Raw genomic sequence first — 23,122 nt, 5'->3', positions numbered from 1 at the left:
AAATTGCACTTAACATCAGAATAACTCGACATAACATTTAATGATACAAGTTCATTACCTACAGTTAAACGCATGCTGTTTTCAAACTCCCAGTTGTATAGTGGCAGATCACAGTGTAAAAACTAAACAAATAGTGAGTGAGTATGATTTTACGCCGCTTTTAGCAATATTCCAGCAACATCACGGCGGGGGACACCTGAAATCGGCTTCCCACATTGTACCCATGTCGGGAATCGAACCCGGGTCTTCAGCGTGACGAGCGAACGCTTTAACCACTAGGCTACCAGACCGCCTCACTAAACAAATAAATAGATCTGCATCCTTACAAATATGTACAGATTATAACGACCATCTACAAAGATGGATGTAACGCTAAGATACTCCGTCTTATCATCATTACAAAAAATAATTGCCACCAGTCCAGGGCCATTTTATTTCTTGTCCTGTTTGTTATTAGATGCAAAACGAAACATGTAATTCCGGTTAACATACAGTGGGACTGACAGAATGGAATATAGAAACTATTGGTTGTTCATTATAGTACCTACATTAACCAAATTTAACACAAAACTAGTAACAAGTACAATCTTAAAAACATACATTCAACCAAACACACTTAATTTTGTTTTTAGATTTACACAAGAATTAAAATGGCCTGGCCGAGAACGATGTAAATGATGCAGCACTGTAATGTAATAATGTTTGTATCAATCGAGTCTATAACAACTACCGTATTCAATGTATTAAGCGCTTTCTGAGCGACTTCTACACCCATCTGTAAGTACGGTAATCCATATTAGTTAGCACCATGTACTAAGTCCGAACATATACATGAAGTCTATATTTGCTTGTGTATATTACAGAATTATTACAGAAAACATGGCAGGTGGAATGGGCATATTACTGCGTAGTGACTATCATCAAATTTTTGTAAAGTTTTGTAAAGACTTTTGAACTGAGTTTGTTCTCCACTGATAAAATCTGAGGACAATTTTAACTTGTGTATGGTATTAATAAGTGCACACCTTTGTCAATCTCTAAGCAATCAGGGCGCTTATTACATTGAGTATGGTACTCCTAGCATCAGACTAAGAGTCCTTACCCCTTCCGATGTAAAATATGGGCTTCAAACAGAAACATTTCTTTAAATATTATTGAAAAATACTTGTACATTGTCCTACCTATCTCACAATTCAAAATTTTAGAAATAAGAATAGGAAAAAATGTTATTTTTACCATTATTTGTTATAATACAGATATTCACACAGGCTAAATACCTACTCCATGAAAACAGTTTGAAGAACATATAACCCCCCAAAAATGTTTGTAAAATTTTAAATTTTTTTACATTTCAAATTGAATAATAATGTCGTATATTTCTGAACACTGGAAAATACTTGGGAACTGACAAACCCCTGTCGTATAATATCAAATTTCTGAACATACCGTATATTTCACAAGTGTATTATGTTGAAATGAAAGCCACCCAGTATTTACTTTTTATCAAAAAATGTTTTGTCCATTTTAGTGCCTTATTTGGAGTTTAAAACATGATCAATAAAAGACAGTCATGTCCTAATGCTTAAAAAGCCATGTTCACAGCATGACCAGATAGTGATGATTGATATCCTGCATTGGCGCACCTCTGTATCACCAAGCAGCCCAGCAAGAGGATATGTAAAGGATTTCTTATGCTGTATCAGGGCTGTTCTGAGAACTAAATCAGCTGTTTGTGAGAACAGATACCTTGATTGTCTTAGCAGTAAGCCTGTCTCCACTCAAACTGAATTCTACAGCGTTCTCCAACCGACTTAAAACCACGAACCAATAAACGCTGGTCAATACTTATTTAAGACGTGAACAATTTCGCCATAGCGTTTGTATGTCATAAAAATTCTATCCCACAAACTGAGTAGAATACTCTTTAAAAACAACCATCCAAACTTCATAAGACTACCTAAGATTAAAGATTTTGATAAGCAAAACATATTTCAACATTACAGAACAAAGTCAACTTGAATCGTTTAGAGAGGGTGACTTTGCCAGATGCGTCAAATGTATAATATCTCACAGTAACAAGACACAGTGCTCATCTCAGGTGAAGGTTATGTCGTACCCTGATTAAAGCTTGCTTGTAAACAGGCAACCTGGAACACTGAATTCTGTACAGTATTTTCAATAACCAGTGCCGAGCGTCAACATGGCTCTCAATGCTCCTGTACCAATACATGAAGGTTTAGTGAGCCTGTCACAAAAATAAATAAGATAATTGTTGTCTGGTTTAAAATTATTTCGGTTTACGAATCTACAAACCTAATATCAGAAAACGTTAACAAGTCTCAACTATTTTCAGCGATGAGAAAATTCAAAGGTAGGTGAATATGGGAAGGAGGGTTAAGTGGTATGGACTTTTTTAATTTCATTGTATTTCACCCTTCTGAAAAAGTGTTTGTAAAAAGAAATACTGTTATCATTTTACTTTCATTTTCACACCAAATCTGTAAACCCCAAATAATAAAACAATAATAATTGTAAGATAATACTTCTGAAGGCAACATCATATGAACAAAGCGGAAATACAGTGTAGGTTTTCTTTAAAAAAATAATATTTTTTCGGATAACCATTGGAGAGGCTCCTATGATGCTGGTGTGACATGCCGGTGTGTCAGTGGGTACAAGGTGAACTGACATCAAGAAAAAGTAAATGTCATGTTGAAATTATTTTTGTCATATTTTAGTTCTGATGAGAAAAAACCCTCATTTCTATTGAACATCATAAAATTGAGCAGAGAGTATAAATAAGTATATTTTTTTTCATTTTGAAAACATGTCGACATACTTGTAAAGATGTTTGCACGCTGGTTTAAATAACCCTAAGTTGGTACATGCTTTAGTCTGAGGTACGTGAGCTGCTTGAATAGTGATGATATTAAAGCTAGGCTAAACCCATTCAGTGTGACTACGGCTTAACACATGCCTGTCATCCATCCTTCGATGTACAATACAGCTCCACTGTTTCACGTCCACTACGACCAATCAAGTCCTATCACAACATCATCAACAACACTCACTGGTCTTCTTCAGTCCCTCACGAAAATCTTGCGGACGAATGTTTTCATCCTCCGAAAAATCTCAAAATAGAACTGTCATGGTCACCATGACGACACAACTTGGAACATCCCATCACAGTATCCACCTGGCACCCCTTAACCAAATCCAAAGCACTTTTCATATCACACTGATGGTTCACAGGGAAACTAGAGTTATTTCCCTTGGGCAGTTGAAGCTTTCACCCCTTTGGACTATTCCATTTTATAACAGCTTGAATCCGATCCAAATCCAAACCTGAATGGATTCATCCATCAACCACATGATAGTATTGACATTTATCACATGGTCTACTACCACCCCTACTGTATAATGGAACAGCCCGAGCAAGCACTGAGCATCCTGGGAAGAATTTGAATGAATACTGGTGTAGATCTCACACTGTGGTAGAGTCGGGCTCTACTATGGAGTCTAGAGAGTGATTGTGCTGGATTGGGATAGGATCCGAGATTTTAATCCCTCGTCGGGATTTAGGCGTAACGTCCGAGTCAAATGTCATGCGTAAATCATCCTTTATTTTCCTCCCAAAAGCTCGTCCCAATGAACCCTGGACATAGGAAACAAAGTGAAATGTAGTCTTTGAAGTTAGTAAACATAAACACAAGTGTCAAAACCAGTCATATACAAAAAATAATACATGTTAATTTCTGGGTTAGAATAGGTGTTCATCCCCGCTGTAAAAGGCGACTATGCTTGTTGTAAGAGGCAACTAACAGGGTCAGGTGGTCAGGATCGCTGACTTGGTTGATGCGTGTCATCATATCCCAATTGCTTAGATAGATGCTCATGATGTCAATCACTGGAATGTCTGGTCCAGACTCGATTATTTACAGATTGCCGTTATGTAGCTTGAATATTGCTGAGTGCGGCGTTAAAAAAAATAAAAATAAAATAAAAAATAAAAAATAAATAAATAAATAAATAAATAAATAAATAAATAAATAAATAAATCAAGTCTTCATGTGAGCAAGTGAGTGAGCTGGATTTTACGCCACTTTTAGCAATATTCCAGCAATATCACGGCGGGGGACTACAGAAATGGGCTTCACACATTGTACCCATGTCGGGAATCTAACACAGGCCTTCAGTGTGACGAGCGAACACTTTAACCATGAGACTACCTCGATCACCACCCCAGCATATTTTCAAAGTGAAAAATACAGGGCTGGCTAATATAATCTATAATCTAAATTAGCATTGAATGGAAAAATATTGAGGATAATCAATATGAAATTGTTGTTATTGATAATAACATACATAAACAAATGTGATAAAATAAAGTTTAGATTTACCGAAACTGACTGTCAAAGACGGAGAGCAACTGTGTTTGTTAAATCTCAAATGTCCACAAAGTAATCCATGCATAAACGTGTCGACGATCACTGCTCAAAAGTGGCGTGAAATATGTTGACCTTTTTTGCAACTTTCTTGCATATTTGCTCAAAGTTACTTCTCCAGTATTTATTGATAATTGATGATATTTTGTTAGCGATTATTGATCTGTATGTTCTAAATCAATAGCCAGCCACCACATCAATTGTTCATAATAAAAAATACGAAAGCCAAATTGGATTAGAGTGAGTGAGTGAGATGGGTTTTATGCCACTTTCACTCACATCATGGAAGGACACCAGAACCGGGCTCCACAAAATGTAAAACATATTAACTCAATAATATTTTTTTTTACAAATTTTAACAAAAAAATATATTTGTTTCAAATTTTACATATTTCAGTTGAAGGTTATTTGATGTTCCTGCATACCCTAAAACTTAGTCTGCCTTTTGGGCCGCCGTCGTCCAGCGATGCACTGCGGTAGGAGCGGATGAAGGACCGCCCCACGGACCCTGTCCCGTTGATGCGCATCTTGGTGTTGTTGTTGGGCGTGTCCAGGGCAGCTCTGTGGACAACAGACAAACAGTTACACATCTATCTGGCCATCATCATGTTGCCAGGAGGCGATACATCTTCCTGAGGCAAGGGAGTTAACTGACTGAAAACGTCCACCTTTCCGAACTAGGCTCCAATTGTGGAGTTATATTTGGGCTGGACTGACGAGTCTATGCATAGTCCAATCAAAATTGAGTAACGACATCAGATTCCTAAACAACATGGATTTCAACGTGCAGATTTCAGTTGAATGCAGGATTAGAAAAAGATGTGTACTGTCATACGTTTTTTCATTTGTTGAAAATTAGGACTGACTAAAAATAGGGGGGGGAACTGGTAATTTTTAGAGTTGCCAGTCCACCAGGACTTGCAGTTTTAAATGCCAGCGAGGACACTGATGATGGTGAGTTGTGTGCGTGTGCGTGTGTGTGTGTGTGTGTGTGCATGTACTGATGATGGTGAGTTGTGTGCGTGTGCGTGTGTGTATGCATGTACTGATGATGGTGTGTGTGTGTGTGTGTGTGTGTGTGTGTGTGTGTGTGTGTGTGTGCGCGCGTGTGTGTGCATGCGGGCATGTGTGTGTGTGTGTGTGCATGCAGGCATGTGGGTGTATGTGTGGGTGGGTGGGTGTGCATGTGTGTGTGCGTGTGTGTGCATGTAGGCATCTATCTCTGTGTGTATACACAGATGAGTGTGTCTCCCATCCCACCCACCAAACTGACCTCTTGATACAAACATAGTTAGAAATGACAGAGTGATGTGGAAATTCTTGACACATTTAACAGTATTTCACTCCCAGATGTAATGAAGACTTATTCTGTCCCAGACACCTTATGGGGAGACAACCTTTGGGCACTGGTGACCTATTCTCCTCAGAATTCACAGGAGGAGACAAGCAGGTGACCTATTCTCCTCAGAATCCACATGAGGAGACAAGCAGGTGACCTGTTCTCCTCAGAATCCACATGAGGAGACAAGCAGGTGACCTGTTCTCCTCAGAATCCACATGAGGAGACAAGCAGGTGACCTATTCTCCTCAGAATCCACATGAGACAAGCAGGTGACCTATTCTCCTCAGAATCCACATGAGGAGACAAGCAGGTGACCTATTCTCCTCAGAATCCACATGAGACAAGCAGGTGACCTATTCTCCTCAGAATCCACATGAGGAGACAGGCAGGTGACCTATTCTCCTCAGAATCCACATGAGGAGACAAGCAGGTGACCTATTCTGCTCAGAATCCACATGAGGAGAGAAGCTTGGGGTACTAATGACTTATTCTGCCTTGGAGTGAGTGAGTGAGTTCGGTTTTACGCGGCTTTTAGCAATATTCCAGCAATATAACGGCGGGGGACACCAGAAATGGGCTTCACACATTGTACCCATGTCGGGAATCGAACCCGGGTCTTTGGCGTGACAAGCTAACGCTTTAACCACTAGGCTACCCGACCGCCCCTCTGCCTTGTTACCCATGTGAATGCGTCTTTGTTCACCGTGGCAGCTGAGATCCAGAGTGAGGGACTACTACCAGGCAAACTAGGACATAGAAAGTTAATGAAAACCTTTGTCTTCACTGTCATCATTATTGCACTACACTACAACTGAAAGGACAACACCATGAAAAAAACAAAAAGACTATCTAGCATGAAATTATTACAACGTTCTAAAAAAAACCTGCATCATCCCAAGAGAGTTAACATCATCTCATGGAGGTGATACAGAACACAACAATTCCAAGCATGCTTCCTCGCCTCCCTGCAGCAGTGATTGTTTTGTTAGTTCGTTTGTTGTTTACTGTGAACTCATCAAGCAATAATCACTTATCCTGTTTAATTGGCTTCATGTCCTATGTGTTCTCTGTCCATCGTGTTGTGACAGTATTACCCTCCTGTTGTCAACACATACCTATGTTATTCCACTCATATATACAATCCTCCACCTACCATATATATTCTGTACTATGGCGCTCATTCAGTTTTGCTCGACAACGGTATAAGGATCTATACCGAAACGTTGCTTTTTACAGTATTAGTGAGTGAGTGAGTATGGTTTTATGTCGCTTTTAGCAATATTCCAGCAATATCACGGCGGGGGTCACCAGAAATGGGCTTCACACATTGTACCCATGTCAGGAATCGAACCCGGGTCTTCGACCCGACCGCCCCTTTACAGTATTAAAGAAGTTGTTATCCATAAATTGTGTCTACCTGGTTTGTTATTTAACACCGCACTCAGCACTCAGCACTCAGCACTCGGCGTGGGTGTTTTTTTGGGTTTTTTTTTGGGGGGGGGGGGGTCTTCTCCCCAGGAAATTGTAAAAAAAAAATTTGATAAAAAAAATTGATAAAAAGTTATTTTATGTTGCATTTTAAGATGTTGATGGCAATCAACTGACAAGGAAACAGTCCACACAAATCCATGCCATGCAGGATACAGAAAATCATAATTTCAGTTTCAGTACAGTTTCCTTAGAGCTTTAGAAATGTCAATATGATTGGTGCATTGTTTCCTTAGAGCCTTAGAAATGTCAATATGATTGGTGATTAGTTTTCTTGGAGCATTAGAAATGTCACAATTTGTCTCAATTTATCAATTGATAGCAGGTAAACCACACGGATATTTACAGGAGCCCCAAGTCAATCTATTCCTAGTACATTTTCAGGCTTTTGAAGAGATGCCATTTTAGTAGTAAGTCAGATACACTTTATAATAATAATAATAATAATAATAATAATAATAATAATAGTAGTAGTAGTAGTAGTAGTAGTAGTAGTAGTAGTAGTAGGCCATTTATATTGCGCATATTTCCACACCATACAGGAGCATGCTCGAAGTGCTATTATTACCCCAGTCACTGGATCAGTGTACACTCAAGAATCATTCTCAGCTCCCTGGGGAGTATACAACCCGAGCTGCCTTTTGGGAGCTAGAAGGTTAACAACCTGATTGCCATCTCATCCCACCGGGTACCCATTCACTGCTGGGTGAACAGAGGCACATTTCAAACAAAGTCACATGCCCAGGGAGACGCCACATGTGTGACATGTGCTTCAGATTAGGGCAGAAACGAAGCCCCAGACCACATTCCTATTGATTGCCATTCACATAATCTGATGCATCAATGAGATGATCGTATCCTGATGACGTTATTGAAAACAAATTATAACATGCTCATGACACCACTCCATTAACGTTATTACAATAGTCACCGTCATGTCATGCGTGATAATTCTGGTGATAAATGACAGAGTGGGATATTAATCTCCTTATCTCACACCTTAGTGTTTACACACATGAAACATCCAGTGTTAAAAATTCGTAACACACCTTCATATTTATTACACACTTGTAACAATGGACATTATAAACCAAGCGATACGAGACTTATTCCCTCATCAACCATATACAACAGGGAATTGCAGGGTTAGAGCACAACATGCATTGAAGGATATAAGGATGAACTGAAGGATGAACAAAAGGATGAATAGAAGGATGAACTGAAGGATGAACTAGGCCCATGCAGTATATAACTATGGATGGACAAGAAGAATTGGTACCTCAACAATTTCAGCCCAGCTAAGTAAGACCTGTCATTCAATTAGTGGGGAGAGAAGAAACAACATGTTAATCTCAATTGAACTAAACTAGCATGTCAAAATAGCATCATCCTCGACTCACAGGGTACTTTTACATCCATGTCATAATATTTACCCTGGATCATATACCAGTATTCAGGGGTCTGTTCAAATTTGGAACTTAATATAAATACCATAATCGGTAGGTTATTATCTTGTCTTTTGATATTCAGACATTAAAGCAAAAATAATATTCTTATAGAGCATACAAGATGTGCGAGCATGTTGTGTTATATGCCGTCTTGTACATTATTTCAGAAATATCACTGTCAAGAAAAAGCCAAAAGTGATGACCATCTTAAAAGTTGACCATCTTTGTGAAACCTGACAAAGAAAGGATCCTAATGAGAGCAAATCTGGGATTCAAGCCCTCGATCATGCCTAAGGGAGGCAACTCTGTAAAGTGAATTGCAGAGAATTAAATAGCCCCCTAAAGTATACTATCATGAGGAAGTAATCAGACCATGGATATAAAATGCCCCCATAATCTAACCGGGGCCCAGTTTGACAAAGTGATCTTATCGCTAAGACGATCGTAACTCCCATACTTGAACATAGCCTTACGACAATCGTAGCACCAAGATCAGTTTGTGAAACGGGAGCCTGGTCAATGTCACACCATTGTGACAATGGTCACTGTCAAAAGTGCAAGCAGTTAATATATCTGTTAAAATGGTAATATTGATAATGCAAGATTTACAGATTTAAAAGACGTGCAGAAAAAAAGTATCTTATTTGTTGTAAGTCTGATGTGAAATTAACAAAGTTCATGAATTATAAAGACTTGAGTTTCCCAATTAAACAAATTATTTTTAAGGTCAAAGTAATTATCTCAGCAAAGGCGAGAGGTAGATATTCAAGAAAATGGTACTCCCTTCAAAATGTCTATAAAACTGCAGTTTAAATATTGCCACAGCTCAAGGTGCCGCTCTGTACTTTCCGGTAAACTGAAATGTAACCTGACCCAAATTGGAATACACAAATTAACACTACCTTGACAATACACAACACGGAATCCAGAACAAGCCTATTCTACAATGCACAAAACGGGATCTTCCTGCTCTAAGTTTTGCTGTCCAGTTTTGTGAGTTGTGGAAACGAGGCATCCACTTGCGACAAGCATACACTTCTATAGTCTGGAAGTTAATTTAAGGTACCGACGTTTACTACAATATCTGAAAAACTATTGGACCTACTCCAGTCAAAGTTGGTATGAGATTATTAAACAGTCATACATAACTGGATATTACATTTAAAGACAATCGGTGCATGAATAAAAACTCTGTCTATTTAGCTATCACTATATTTCATCAACAACCAGACCTGTTCGTCACGGGTGGAATGAGCATTCATTGAAACAGCCATCTGCATAATGCTACCCCTGCGTCACAGGGCCATATGACACAGTTGAACCAATCAACTCAACTCAAAAGGGTGCACGGGAATCATGCACGCACGAATACGGTGTTAGCGTTGGGCGTCTCAACGTGCGTGATTCCCATGCACCCTTTCGAGTTGAGTTGATTGGTTCAACTGTGTCCTTCGTCCTTTTCAGATATTGTAGTAAACATCGGTACCTTAAACTACCTTCCAGACTATAAGTAGGGTTAATTTGTGTATTCAGATTTGGTCTTGGGTACATATGTACAGAGAGCCACAGAAGGGCACCTTGAACTCCACAATCACCCATTTCCTATCTGTACAGCACGATAGAGCCCTTCCGCCTGTACGCTTCAAGAGTCCCGACTACAGAGTGATGTACGTACCTAGCTGGCTTGATGAGGGCTTCCAACTCCGTGGCGATGTGTCGACGAAGGTAAGACTTGGACAGGGGGATGCCTAGGGCTGTCGCGAGGGTGTCTGCAGTAAACGACGGCTCCAGCACCATGAGAGCTCCGTGAACACCGCTCTCCCTCAGGTTCTGGACATACTCCTAAAATCAGTGAAACCAGGGCTTGATGTGTGTGTTATTTTCTGTTATTTCCCAGCTATATCATCTCAGGCTGTTAATAACCAAGTTCGGACCAGACAAACATGTGGTTGATATTATAAGTAATGTACTCCTAAAATTAGCATCAGGTAAAACCATCGCACAAACCGAGTCTGACCACCCGATCCAATAATGTCCACGCTCTCAGCGTACAATGACACATGATCCACCAACTCACTGAGCCTGACAAACTAATCCAATACATTCACCCCCAACAAGCAACAGTGAGTCAGTGAGTGAGTGAGTTGAGTTTAACGCCGCTTTCAACAGTATTCCAGTTATATCACGGCGTGTCAGCTTAATGTGGGAGGAAAGCCCGAAATGATGCAGGTCTCGGACGTTTACTACTTCGGTGAAACCCACGAGCATGGGTATGGTGCTGACAAACCTAGAAACATAATCGTTGCGAAACGGGATTCGAACCCACAATCATAGGTTTCTGGCGTGCCCAAGGGACCCAACTCTGCGCAGCAAATCGCGGCACCTTAGACAAGCAACAGAGATATTATAACTCCATGATGGGGAACATTATAAGGGTTTGATTTTCAGCTTGCACAGAGCAAGGAAAGCACCACACACTTTAGCTTTACAAGTCAGATCCGGGTTCAGACCCATGCAGATCTGGGTTCAGACCCATGATTGCCGTAAGAGGCGACTAACGGGATCGGGTGGTACATGTCATCGTATCCTAATTGCGTCAATCGATGCTCATGACATAAATCACTGGCCCAGTCTCGATGATTTACACACTGCCGTCATATAGCTGGAATATTGCTGGGTGCGGCATTTAACAACGAACAAACCAAACTTACCCCAAGTTCTATTGACCGTATCCACTTCATGACCTTGTCGTTGGACCACACCAGGGGGTCGGTGTTGTTGTCCTCACACTGCGACCGTCTCTCTGTTAACAACTGAAACACAACATCAACGTTAGTCCAGGGTTTAATGCTGCCCAAATGTGAACAGATTTCAGCAGATCCAGGCAGAGGTAAGGAACACCACTCTTCATAGGGAATTGAGAGGTCTTTCACTTATTTCATGTATTAGGTATGTCAGGGCAACAGCATATATCACTGCAACTGCCTCAGGAAAATGCAACAACAACAAAATAAATTGAAAAGTACAAAAACATAAAAACACAATCACAATTAATTCCATGGTCAAGCCTTGAGTGTGTGTGAGTGTGTATGGTTTTACACCGTTTTTAGCAATATTCCAGCAATATCACAGCGGGGGACACCAGAAATGGGCTTCACACAACGTACCCATGTCGGGAATCGAACCCGGGTCTTCGGCGTGACGAGCGAACGCTTTAACCAATAGGCTACCCAACCACCCCCGGTCAAGCCTTGAAAACCAAACACACATGTTGCACTGGTATGCACACGAACCTCTTTATCAAAATTGAGCAGCCGTAGTAATTCCACGGCGTGTAGAATACTGGCTTGGTGAAACTTGCGATGGACACTAAAATGTTTTTCTAGGTCCTTCTTGGACAGCTGGTTGAGAAGTCTGCCGTCTGCCAGCTGGGATTCAAACATGGCCGCGTGTTGAGGGAGGCCCAGGTCGGGGATCCATCGGTGAGACACCCACGTGTGGTCGATGTTTGCTGCCTTCGAATATTTTCTGTTGAGACAAATACATTCAACATTAGCTGACATGATTGACGATGGAAACGCTTAAGTCTACCAACCTAACTTGTCTCTTGACACCATTTCCAGTAGATATCAGAGTTAACTTATGGACTTATATATACACAGACTAGTGTCTAAAGTTTAATGAAGCACTCAGCAATATTCAAAATTGGATTGATGAGCAAAAACTTTGCTTGTTGTTCCAACACACACGTGAAAGAAGTGATGTTTTCCCGCCTTGCGCATGCGCAGATGCAGTTTGACAAGGGATGGGGTTTACCTCAAGACTATGGGATAATTGGCAGTGAAGAGGACGTCTGTTGAAAAAATCTAAAGATTTTATAGTGTGATTATTGCCAAAATGGGAATTTGTGGCTATGATGTAATAGAGGTAGGATATTCGCAGGAATTATCAGAGTTAACATATGGACTTATATATATATAGACTAGTGTCTAAAGTTTAATGAAGCACTCAGCAATTTTCCAGCTATATGACAGCGGTCTGTAAATAATGGAGTCTGGACCAGACAATCCAGTGATTGACATCATGAGCATCGATCCATGCAATTGGGATACGATGACATGCATCAACCAAGTCTGTGAACCTGACAACCCGATCGTGTTAGTTGTCTCTTACGACAAGTAGTCGCCTCAACAGCAAATATGGGTTGATGAAGACCTATTCTACCCGGAATCTTCACGAGTTCGTCTGTAAATAACCAATTCTGAACCAGACAAACCAGTGATTGATACTTTGAGCAATGATTCACACTGTCGGAGTACAATGACCTGCAATCAACCAAGTCATGAGCTTGACCACCCGATACATTTGGGTGCCTCTTATGACAAGCCACATGAAGGAGTATGAAGTGTTCTGCCCTGACATCCCCAGGCTGTTCCCTGTTGCTGATGGTGACTTACATCTCTCCTGGGTCGCGCTGCTCCTCGATGGCTAGCCGCAGCTTCCGCCGGTGTATACTGTTGGTGATGCCGAGGGCGGCCCCCAGGTCCGAGTCACTCAGTCCCAGAAGTACCTGCACATAGAGAGTAATTGTAGCGGCCATAAAATTTCCCAGTCCCGTGATGGGATTCGAACCACGGACCTTCTGATCAGAGGTCGGACGCCATGTCCACATGACCAAAGAGGTTAACCCCGTCAGCAAGCTGACAAGGTAAGGATGTCATCTGTCGGATGACTCCACGCTATGCTACATAATGCTTATTGTCCGAAGAAATCCCTTTATTTTAGACTCATGAAGCAAGCACTTGCTTGACAACGTTGTTAGAATCTACAGTGAAACATCACTACAATTATCATGAAGTAATTGATCATACAAACTATCTTTTCATCAGTTAAATATCCAACATCTAATTTGATGGTGGCCTGTAAATGATCCAGTGAGTGGGTACAATGTTAATCAACCAGTCACAAGCCTGACCACCTAATCCATTCAGTTAATTCTTATGACCAGCATAGGTCACTTGGGGACTATTCTAATCCAGAATCGCAAAGTATCATGTTTGTTTTTTGTTTAACACCACACTCGGCTATATTCCAGCTATATGATGGCAGTCTGTAAATAAACGAGTCTGGGCCAGACAATCCAGTGATTGACATCATCATCATCAATCCATGCAAATGGTATACAATGACATGCATCAAACAAGTCAACAAGCCTGATCACCCGATCCTATTAGTCGCCTCTTACGACAAGCATAATCGCCCTTTATGGCAAGCATGGGTTGCTGAAGACCTATTCTAATCTGGATCTTAACGGGTCGTCAATTCTTAAGACAAGCATAGGTCACTGGTCGCCTACACTGATCCCGAATCCCAAAGGTCCTGTATGTAGGAAGAAATCCCGTACCTTCCCACTCTTGATGTTCTCAGCACACATCTTCCCATACATGGGCATGGAGAGTGAGATCTCGAGCCAGGCCAGCACCTGATTGGCCTTCCAGTTGGTCATGTGGACTCCCTTGAGGCCGTTCACCAGGGCCAGCTTCTCCTGGTAGTTGTCAGGGCTCAGCAGGGCAAGCTTCGGGTGACCCGGGTCTGTACACCAAAACAATCGACACTTGATAAAGGCACTGACTTCGTCAAAAAAATATACTTTGTTGATGTTCGCTGATGTTTTTAGCCAACAACAATGATTTATAAGGTGCTTTATTTGCTGGTCCACAGGAATTACCGGTGCAAGCCTAATTGTACCAGTAAAAAACTTTATTATATGTATCAACTTTAATTACTGGTTAACTGGAATGCTGTAAAGGATTGCTCTCATCTTGCATTTGCCATTCATTCTTAAACGAATGGGTACAAGTTTCATGAAAACATGCTACTTCATATGCTACAAGAAGTTGAAAAATTACTATAATTAATCACTCATTTCATGTCAGGTATTAACTACAGTCATATGAAAAAATCCAGTGTTCTTTAACTGAAAATATCTCAGAACAGTTTCCTTTCAGAGACTTAATGTTAGTCCATGAGCGTACCATCAAAGGTCTCGCCGTGTGGCAGAGCGATGGACCTTCGTAGTCTCCCCTTGCTAAACATGCGTGTGAGGGAGCCGAACACGGGGATGCGGTGCCTCTTCTTGGTGTCGTGCTCTGGCAGCTCGTGACTTGTGTTGAGCAGTTTGTTGGGGTTGGTGAAGGAGTTGACATTCGAGTCATGACTAGGTGTGCTCGTCTTCACTGAAAACATCACAGATTTGCATAAACGTACTGGCGCTTCATGTTGCCAAGGGACTGACGATAACTAGGTGTGCTCGTCTTTACTGAAACATCACAGATTTGCATAAACGTAGTGGCGCTTCATGTCGCCAAGGGACTGACGATAACTAGGTGTGCTCGTCTTTACTGAAAACATCACAGATTTGCATATATGTATTGGCGTTTCATGTCACCAAGGGACTCGTCTAGACGTCCCACATGACAGATCTGTACACTTACCTGAGAAGCTGTCATCCCGGGACACGTCAGACTGTGACATGGTTTCATACGGAGGCAGTTCCTCGCTGGCGATGGTGCTGGCGACGCTGTGGGTGGTGTGATCCGCCTCCGATGCACTCGACGACTTGTTGTGGTCAACAGGATGAGTCTTCAACTGTGAGTGAGTGAGTGAGTGAGTGAGTGAGTGAGTGAGTGAGTGAGTGAGTGAGTGAGTGAGTGAGTGAGTGAGTGAGTGAGTGAGTGAGTGAGTGAGTGAGCGAGCGAGCGAGCGAGTTGGGTTTTACGCCGCTTTTTGCAATATTCCAGCAATATCACGGTGGGGAACACCAGAGTGAGCTGACTTCACATATTGTACCCATGTGGGGAATCAAACCGGGGTCTTTGGCATGACAAGCATATGCTTTAACCACTACACTACCCCAACGCCCCAGTTATGGCCTGAAGAACCACATGGCTCAGAATGCTTGTTTGTTGTGTTTGTCACACTCAGACATATTCCAGCTATATGACACCCCCCAACAATTAGCAAATTCATTAAAAGGTTGAGAGTAAGGATATTTGTATAGCAACAAACAAGAATATGCTAGTAAACGTGTAAACAACATTATAGATATTTATCTTATTCACTTAGGCCATTTGTTTTAAGTTAGTCTGCCCTAATCTAAAGGCTGTCTTAACATAGCTTCAGTATGACACATAATACAACAAATGATTTGTTTGTTTGTTTTGTTGTTTAATGCCGTACTCAGCAATATTCCAGCTATATGACAGCGGTCTGTACATAATCGAAAATCCAGTGATTGACATCATGAGCATTGATCCACGCAATTGGGATACCATAACATGCATCAATGAAGTCAGCGAGCCTGACCACCCGATCCCGTTAGTGGCCTCTTACGACAAGCATAGTCGCCTCTTACGGCAAGAATGGGTTGCTGAAGACCCATTCTACCCGGGATCTTCACGGGTCATGAAACAAACTGGCAAGACTACAGTGAGTGCATTTAGCAATATTCCAGCAAATCACGCAGGGCACACCAGAAACATCACACATGTGGGAAAACGAACCTAGGTCCCAGACCCCAGAGAATAAATTGATAAAGGGGTCAAGCTCAGATCTAGAACGACTTCCCAAGTCTAGATTGCCTTAGCTCTAGGCTCCCTGAAATTAAGGATCGTTCTGGCCTCCATCTGGTTTACCGTATTCGACGTAATAAGCGCCCCGCTTCAATAAGCGCCCACGGCGATATTTGTTAATATATTGGCGAGTGAACAATACCAATTAGCACCCCTTCCGATTGATCAATGTACACAACACTTATTTATTCGCGTATAATACGCACTCGTGTGTTATATGCACCCTTAATTATGGGCAATTAAATTCTGGAAAAATGTATCTCTCGCATATAAACATTTCAGGCTGTCAGCATAAACCACGAAATGTATCTTTCAACTCTGTTTTTTTTTCACCAAAATAATATTCTAATAAGAGCCCCCTATTTCCAATTTTGACAGCGCCCTGGGCGCTTATAAGTGGAATACGGTATATTTATTTTATTTTGCAGATATTTATTATCAAATAAGATAATTAATTTCTGGTACTGAATGTGAGTCTGGTCTTAATCCTGAACCCCTAGAATACTCCCACGGGAGGCGCACCTCTGCTAGTTCCACCTCCAGCTTCTTGAGAGCCTGGTCCTTGTTGTCGCACTGTGACCGCAGGTTGACTGCACGCTCGGCTGCCTCCTGGGCCTTCTTGATGATCCGCCACTTCTCCCGCTCACAATCCTCCTTCTCCATGGCAAGCTGGAGGTCAAGGCATGGCACAATTAGTACATGCAGGCTACTCACACTATGGCAGAACAAAAGGCTCTCTCATTCAGGTGAGTGAGTGAGTTGGGTTTATCGCCGCTTTTAACAGTATTCCAGTTATTTTGCGGCGTTGAAACCCACGAGCACGGGTATGGTGCTGACAAACCTAGAAACATAATCGGGGCGAACCGGGATTCGAACCCACAATCATAGGTTTCTGGCGTGCCCAAGGGACGCAACTCTGCACAGCGAATCGCGGCGCCTTAGACGACTGGGCCACCCGTGCCCCCTTTACAATCGGGGCTCTCTCATACAGGCCCTGACAATTATCTGGAAGGTTGTAAGCAAATATACATGAAAACAAGTACTAGTCTGGACTAATGCTGATTTTTATAGCGCTGACCCACTGAGATACAGTGCCACCGTTTAACATGAATACCCCACTCAGACATAGCATACAGAGCCGACCAGTAATTGTTTTAGCCCCTGAATGTCGAGCGCTAGACAGGGTAACAAGAAGTACCATCTTTTAACATCTTTTGACATCTTTTGGTATGACATGGCCAGGGATCGAACCCCAGACCAGCTGCTCTCCGGGCGGACGCTGGACCACGGAGGCAGTCTAATCTAACTGACCACGGATCTTCTACGGACCAAGGATCACTCCATTGAGTGAGGGAATAAAATCTCAGCAGAATTCCAACTCGAGACACCAGTATTAGGCTTCTCACATTGTACCACTTTATGGATTCAAAACCACTGTTGCATTAGAAGCCAACGGTCTATCCACTAGCCCACTACCTGGACATGGCTGCCCCACCTGTTTGATGGTCTGATCACTCTCGTGGACGCGCTGCTCGTAGTTGCGGATGAAGTCTCTCAGCTCGGACTCCTTGTCCTCCAGCGTTGTGTACAGCTGCTTCATCTGGTTCAGGAGGTCAAGCTTCTCGCCCTTCAGCCGCTTCCGGTCTGCCTTCATTGCTGAAACATAACATGAAACACATGACACAACACTTGTCACAAGTCTTCATCGCTGAAACACCAAAATTGCTCACTGCTGAAACACAATAACACTACAACACTCACAGCTGAAACACAATAACACTACAACACTCACAGCTGAAACACAATAACACTACAACACTCACAGCTGAAACACAATAATACAACACTAAAATTATCACTGAAACTTTACAGATGTATGATGAAGAAATGAGAAACTCCCAGTTTGTTTGTTTATCAGCAATACTCCAGCTATATGACGGCGGTCTGTAAATATTCAAGTCTGGACCAGACAATCCAGTGATTGACATCGTGAACATCAATCTACAATTGGGATACGATGATATACATCAACCATGTCAGCGAGCCTGACAACCCGATCCTGTTAGTTGCCTCTTACGACAAGCATGGTCACCTCTTATGGCAAGCATGGGTTGCTGAAGACAGATTCTCTACCCAGGTCTTCACGGGTCGAGAAAATCTCAGAATGTAAGCAATCAGCCATACAATTTCTGAAATAACCGAGGGGCGTGATGAAGAAACATGGCTTTCTTTTTTAAAATTGAAACATCTTCATGGCTCCAGCCTTTTTAGCACTCATCAACTCATCAAGCAATACAGATATAATGTACAAACTTTTGTCTGAGACAAGGTATACGACTGCAGAGACAAAACAAGGACATAAGGTCAAGAAAAAAATGTTCAGTGGATTTCTTAAAATAAAACTGAAAAGATTCTGGGTCAGAATATGATACCGTAAACTACGTTTATAACAAACACACTTATAACGAACTGGCAGATATAACGAACTGTTTTTTTGGTCCAAGCCATATGCTGTATATATGTTTTTAACTAACTATGGTTACAATGAACTAAAATTAGTGGTCCCGTTGAGTTCGTTATAATCGTAGTTTGGATTGTTAGCAGAGCTCCAGATAAGCTTTTGGTGTTGTGGGTATTTTACACATGCATTTTAAAATCATTGGGTATCAGTAATATATATTCTATCAAGAAAGTGTGATGGCAAATGATCATGATGTAACTGTCATCATGGAGTAGGCAAGGTTGACGGAATGTCCATTTATAATTTCAAAATAAGTTGCTGATTTGCTAATCGAATACGCAGGGTTACTTCACAATATTTTGATGATACACACAAGTTATATTTTTGTACCGTATCTGTAATGTTCGTTGCATATTTGATACACTTGGATTTTATTTTACTGCGTATTTCTGCATTTCTGATGCGTATTTTACGCAGGTTCGCAGCTTATCTGGAGCTCTGGTTAGTCAGTCCTGAAATTGCACTGGCACAAGCAACACGTGACAAGCCAGCGATTGTATAATAGCTAGTGCCTTGTAACACCAGTCAACAAACAGCAGTCCACGTAGGGGGGAAACAAACATACCACATCAACACAAAAACAAGAAATCCCTATTTAGATTCCTGATCAAAGCTGGAAGGCAGTGTGATTCAAAAAGGGACATAACTCCGGCTCTCCTAATCCCATGCGGCAGCTACATGTGTAGGGCAGACTGCTGGCAGGCTTCGGAACAACCTGTCTTCAGGGAGGTGTTATTTCAGGCAGACACATACCAGGCAACACTCTGGCACTGCTAGGTACACATGTTTGCCACTGGGATTTCTTCTTGGTGATAAATTGAAAGCAGCGCTGCCGAAATCACTGTTACTTTATCTCACGTTTATCACGTTAGAAGGGTTGCAGGATGCACTGAAAGGAAATCATTTCACAGATTTCCCAAAGAAATATTCATCAGTGCAGAAAGTTGACATGTGTTTGTAATAAACATGCATTTGGTTATTGTGAGAGGAAATGTTTCGGATTTATTCACTGCTTTCAACTAATTACTTTCTTCGGAAATGAGCCGGTTTTAGATACAAAGATTTATTTATTTAAACAATTATCTTAAATATGACATATGTACCTCATATAACAGGGACCATAATGTAGTGAGTGAGTGGGTATGGTTTTACGCCACTTTTAGCAATATTCCAGCAATTCCACGGCGGGGGACACCAGAAATGGGCTTCACACCATAATGTAGAACCTTCTAATATGGCATATATACACCTTGTGCCAAGGAATATTACATATGTACACCTCCCAGCAGGGAATGTGACATAGATACTTTGTAATAAGGAATATTACATATGTACATCTGTAATATGGAATGTGCCATGTTCACCTTGTAAGAAGCAATATTACATATGTATACACTAACAGGGGATTTGACATATATACACCGGGGATATGACATATATTCACCTTACAAGCAATATTACATATGTATACACCTAACAGGGGATATGACATATATACACCGGGGATATGACATATATACACCTTACAAGGCATATTACATATGCACCCCCTTTACTTGGAATATGACATATATACACCTTCTAACAGGGAATGACATTATAAATTGAGACCTCATGTTGAAGATGCAACTCAAGTTCCACAAGTTTATTTTCAGCGATAGATCTGACCAGTATTTCCACTGATGAGGTGTACTGCATGTCTGTCCTGGAACAGGTATCTGGTGTTTATTTACAACAGATAGAATCTATTGGCGCATGTGCTGACATTTTCTGTGGTGAAACGAAACAACCTTCTCTCCACAGCGCCATCTGTGGTCCGCGATCACCTTACCAGGGCCATAACTCGGAGTCTCCGGGGAATCCAGTCCATTACTGGGAAATGGGAGATGTTCTTTACATCTTTCAATAGGATGAGACAGAAGAATAAGAAGTCGGGTTACTATGGGAGAGAAATATTCGGTTCAGTCTACTCAGGGAGCACAATGTGGAGATCGTAAAATGTCTGGAAGGAATTGGGTTGACCACATCTGCCAGTGCTTGGATGATGTGACTGAAAAAAGATTTCTTAACTAGATTTCCCTGATGACTGTAAAACCTTTGAGACAAATATCCAGAATACTCCATTGTAAGTGTTTACAAAAATAAACTGTGATGTTTTCTTCAAGTTAATCTAAGCTGACACATTGTATAGGGTAAAAACACTTTTTGCACTCCATTCTTTCATATTTTAGAATTAATATTAACGTGTTAACATCCTTGACCATGTTGATGGATCATTTGTGTAAAGCAAAGGGAGACAAGTTTCATTTCAAAGGGGACAAAACTCACATCAAAGTGCTTTCTTGGCCCTGTTGAAGCATTATTTGTGTAAAAAAGGGACACAACTTTCATTTCAAGGGGGAGACAACTCACCTTGAAGTGTTTATATGGCCATGTTGATGCATTATTTGTGTAAAACAAAGGGACACAAGAAGTTTTATTTCAAGGGGGAGACAACTCACCTTGAAGTCTTTATATTTGGCCCTGTTGATGCATTATTTGTGTAAAAAAAAGGGACACAACTTTCATTTCAAGGGGGAGACAACTGACCTTGAAGTGCTTCCTTGGCCCTGTTGACCTCCTGGCGGGTCTGGATGAGCTCCAGCTTGAGCTCCCCATAGCTTGGTTGTTCACTGCTAACTGCCTTCGCCAGCTTCAGCTCCTGAACCTCCCTCGTGAGAGACTTGACCGCTGCCTCCAGGCGGAGGTTCTCCTCCTTCATCTTCGTCAACTCATTCTCCTCGTCCGACTTGTGCCGCAGGCAGTCTGACAGGACAAGTACATATGCAGTTTTTCATGACAGCTCACTTGTACAGAGGTGATTTGTGGCTTCGGAAACATCAGTCATTATATACTGCAATACACTTTGCAAATGATATGTATTGCAATATTTTTTCTGTGTTCTCGTATATAGGGTAATCACTTGTATTGTTTAAGCTACAATTTACACTGAAATTCATTCATAAATGATGTTTCCCCTCAAAATTTATTGACAAAAATGCAAAAATGGGGAAGTGATTTTTCTTTCACATTGTTATCTCCCCTGTATCCATGACTACAAATTGGCGGTGACTGACCATGCTGAGTAATATTTACTTGAGTAGAAAATAGAATCTGCACATACAATCAGTGTCAATCGCTGTCAAACACTTTGGCTCCCAATATCACAATACATATTGCTATGAAGATACCTGTACCGCAATACATTGCAATGCAATTTCTTTGCCAATACACAGCCCTATCAGTAAGAGGGGTTTCCGCTGCTTTTAGTGTCATTCCAGGAATAAGGATGCAACCTAACCTCAACCAATCACTAGCCCAAATAGTGATAGCATATGCGGATACCATTTACAAAAACCTGGAATTCTACAGGCCAAAGGATATCTTTAACATTAGACGGACTCGAGCTAGCAGGCTGTGCCAAGTTGCATGCCTGAAGAATGGGTCGGACTCACTGTACCATGCATGGAATCAAACAGGGTCTGAGTGAGTGAGTGAATATGGTTTTATGCCACTTTTAGCAATATTCCAGCAATATCACGGCGGGGGACACCTGGAGAAATGGGCTTCACACATTGTACCCATGTCGGGAATTGAACCCGGGTCTTCGGCGTTACGATCGAACGCTTTAACCACTAGGCTACCCGACCGCCAAACGGTCTGATGAACATCGCCATGACAAGTCCACACATTGACCACCAGGCTAGCAAACAGTCCCTGTTTTATTACCTACGAGGGCAAACATATCGGGGTTCATAAAAATTATATGTGCCCAAGGGTCATATCATGTCACGTCAATAAATATATATACCGTATTCAAAGTAATAAGTGCCCAGGGCACTCTCCAAATTAGAAATAAGGGGTTCTTATTAGAATATTATTTGGGTGAAAAACAAAAAAAGTTGAAAGATCGTAAATTTCGTGCTTTATGCTGACAGCCTGAAATGTTTATATACGAGTACGTATTATACACGAATAAATAAGTCTTGTGTACATTGATCAATCAGAAGGGGTGCTAATTGGAATTGTTCACTAGCCATTACATTAGCAAATATCGCCGTGGGAGCTTATTAGAACAGGGGACTTATTATGTTGAATACAGTATAAATATTTCCAGTAATCTTCAGAGCCTTGAGTTACTGAGGTAATGTAATGTTTTGCCTTCTGTCCCTTAATATCAGAATGTTCAACACCCCGCACTGCCATCG

The 23,122-nt window shown here is 41.4% G+C and overlaps 1 protein-coding gene across 8 annotated transcripts in view; it reads right to left on the bottom strand.

The window, feature by feature from the left end:
• Window positions 1–1,697: 1,697 nt before the first annotated feature.
• The window catches only part of LOC124149581 (kazrin-like), a 171,160-nt gene continuing 149,735 nt past the window's right edge, over window positions 1,698–23,122 (bottom strand). For 7 of the 8 annotated variants that reach the window (XM_046521259.2, XM_048385425.1, XM_046521262.2 and 4 more), the window contains 13 exons: window positions 21,465–21,680; window positions 17,850–18,010; window positions 16,877–17,023; window positions 15,218–15,371; window positions 14,759–14,959; window positions 14,128–14,315; window positions 13,181–13,293; window positions 12,017–12,251; window positions 11,435–11,536; window positions 10,399–10,565; window positions 8,555–8,584; window positions 4,871–5,006; window positions 1,698–3,655 (listed from right to left, as the gene is read on the bottom strand). In XM_046521259.2, coding sequence (XP_046377215.2) covers window positions 3,485–3,655; window positions 4,871–5,006; window positions 8,555–8,584; window positions 10,399–10,565; window positions 11,435–11,536; window positions 12,017–12,251; window positions 13,181–13,293; window positions 14,128–14,315; window positions 14,759–14,959; window positions 15,218–15,371; window positions 16,877–17,023; window positions 17,850–18,010; window positions 21,465–21,680 — 2,021 coding nt within the window. In that variant the 3' untranslated portion in view covers window positions 1,698–3,484. The remainder of the gene's footprint in view (window positions 3,656–4,870; window positions 5,007–8,554; window positions 8,585–10,398; window positions 10,566–11,434; window positions 11,537–12,016; window positions 12,252–13,180; window positions 13,294–14,127; window positions 14,316–14,758; window positions 14,960–15,217; window positions 15,372–16,876; window positions 17,024–17,849; window positions 18,011–21,464; window positions 21,681–23,122) is intronic. The other variant, XM_046521260.2, reaches the window with a different exon arrangement.

The sequence above is a fragment of the Haliotis rufescens genome, unplaced genomic scaffold (assembly GCF_023055435.1).
Source record: "Haliotis rufescens isolate VD_foot unplaced genomic scaffold, xgHalRufe1.0.p SCAF_58, whole genome shotgun sequence".
Taxonomy (NCBI): Eukaryota; Metazoa; Mollusca; class Gastropoda; order Lepetellida; family Haliotidae; genus Haliotis; species Haliotis rufescens.
Note: the sequence above shows the minus strand (reverse complement) of the source record. Positions and strands in the feature narration are given on the sequence as shown.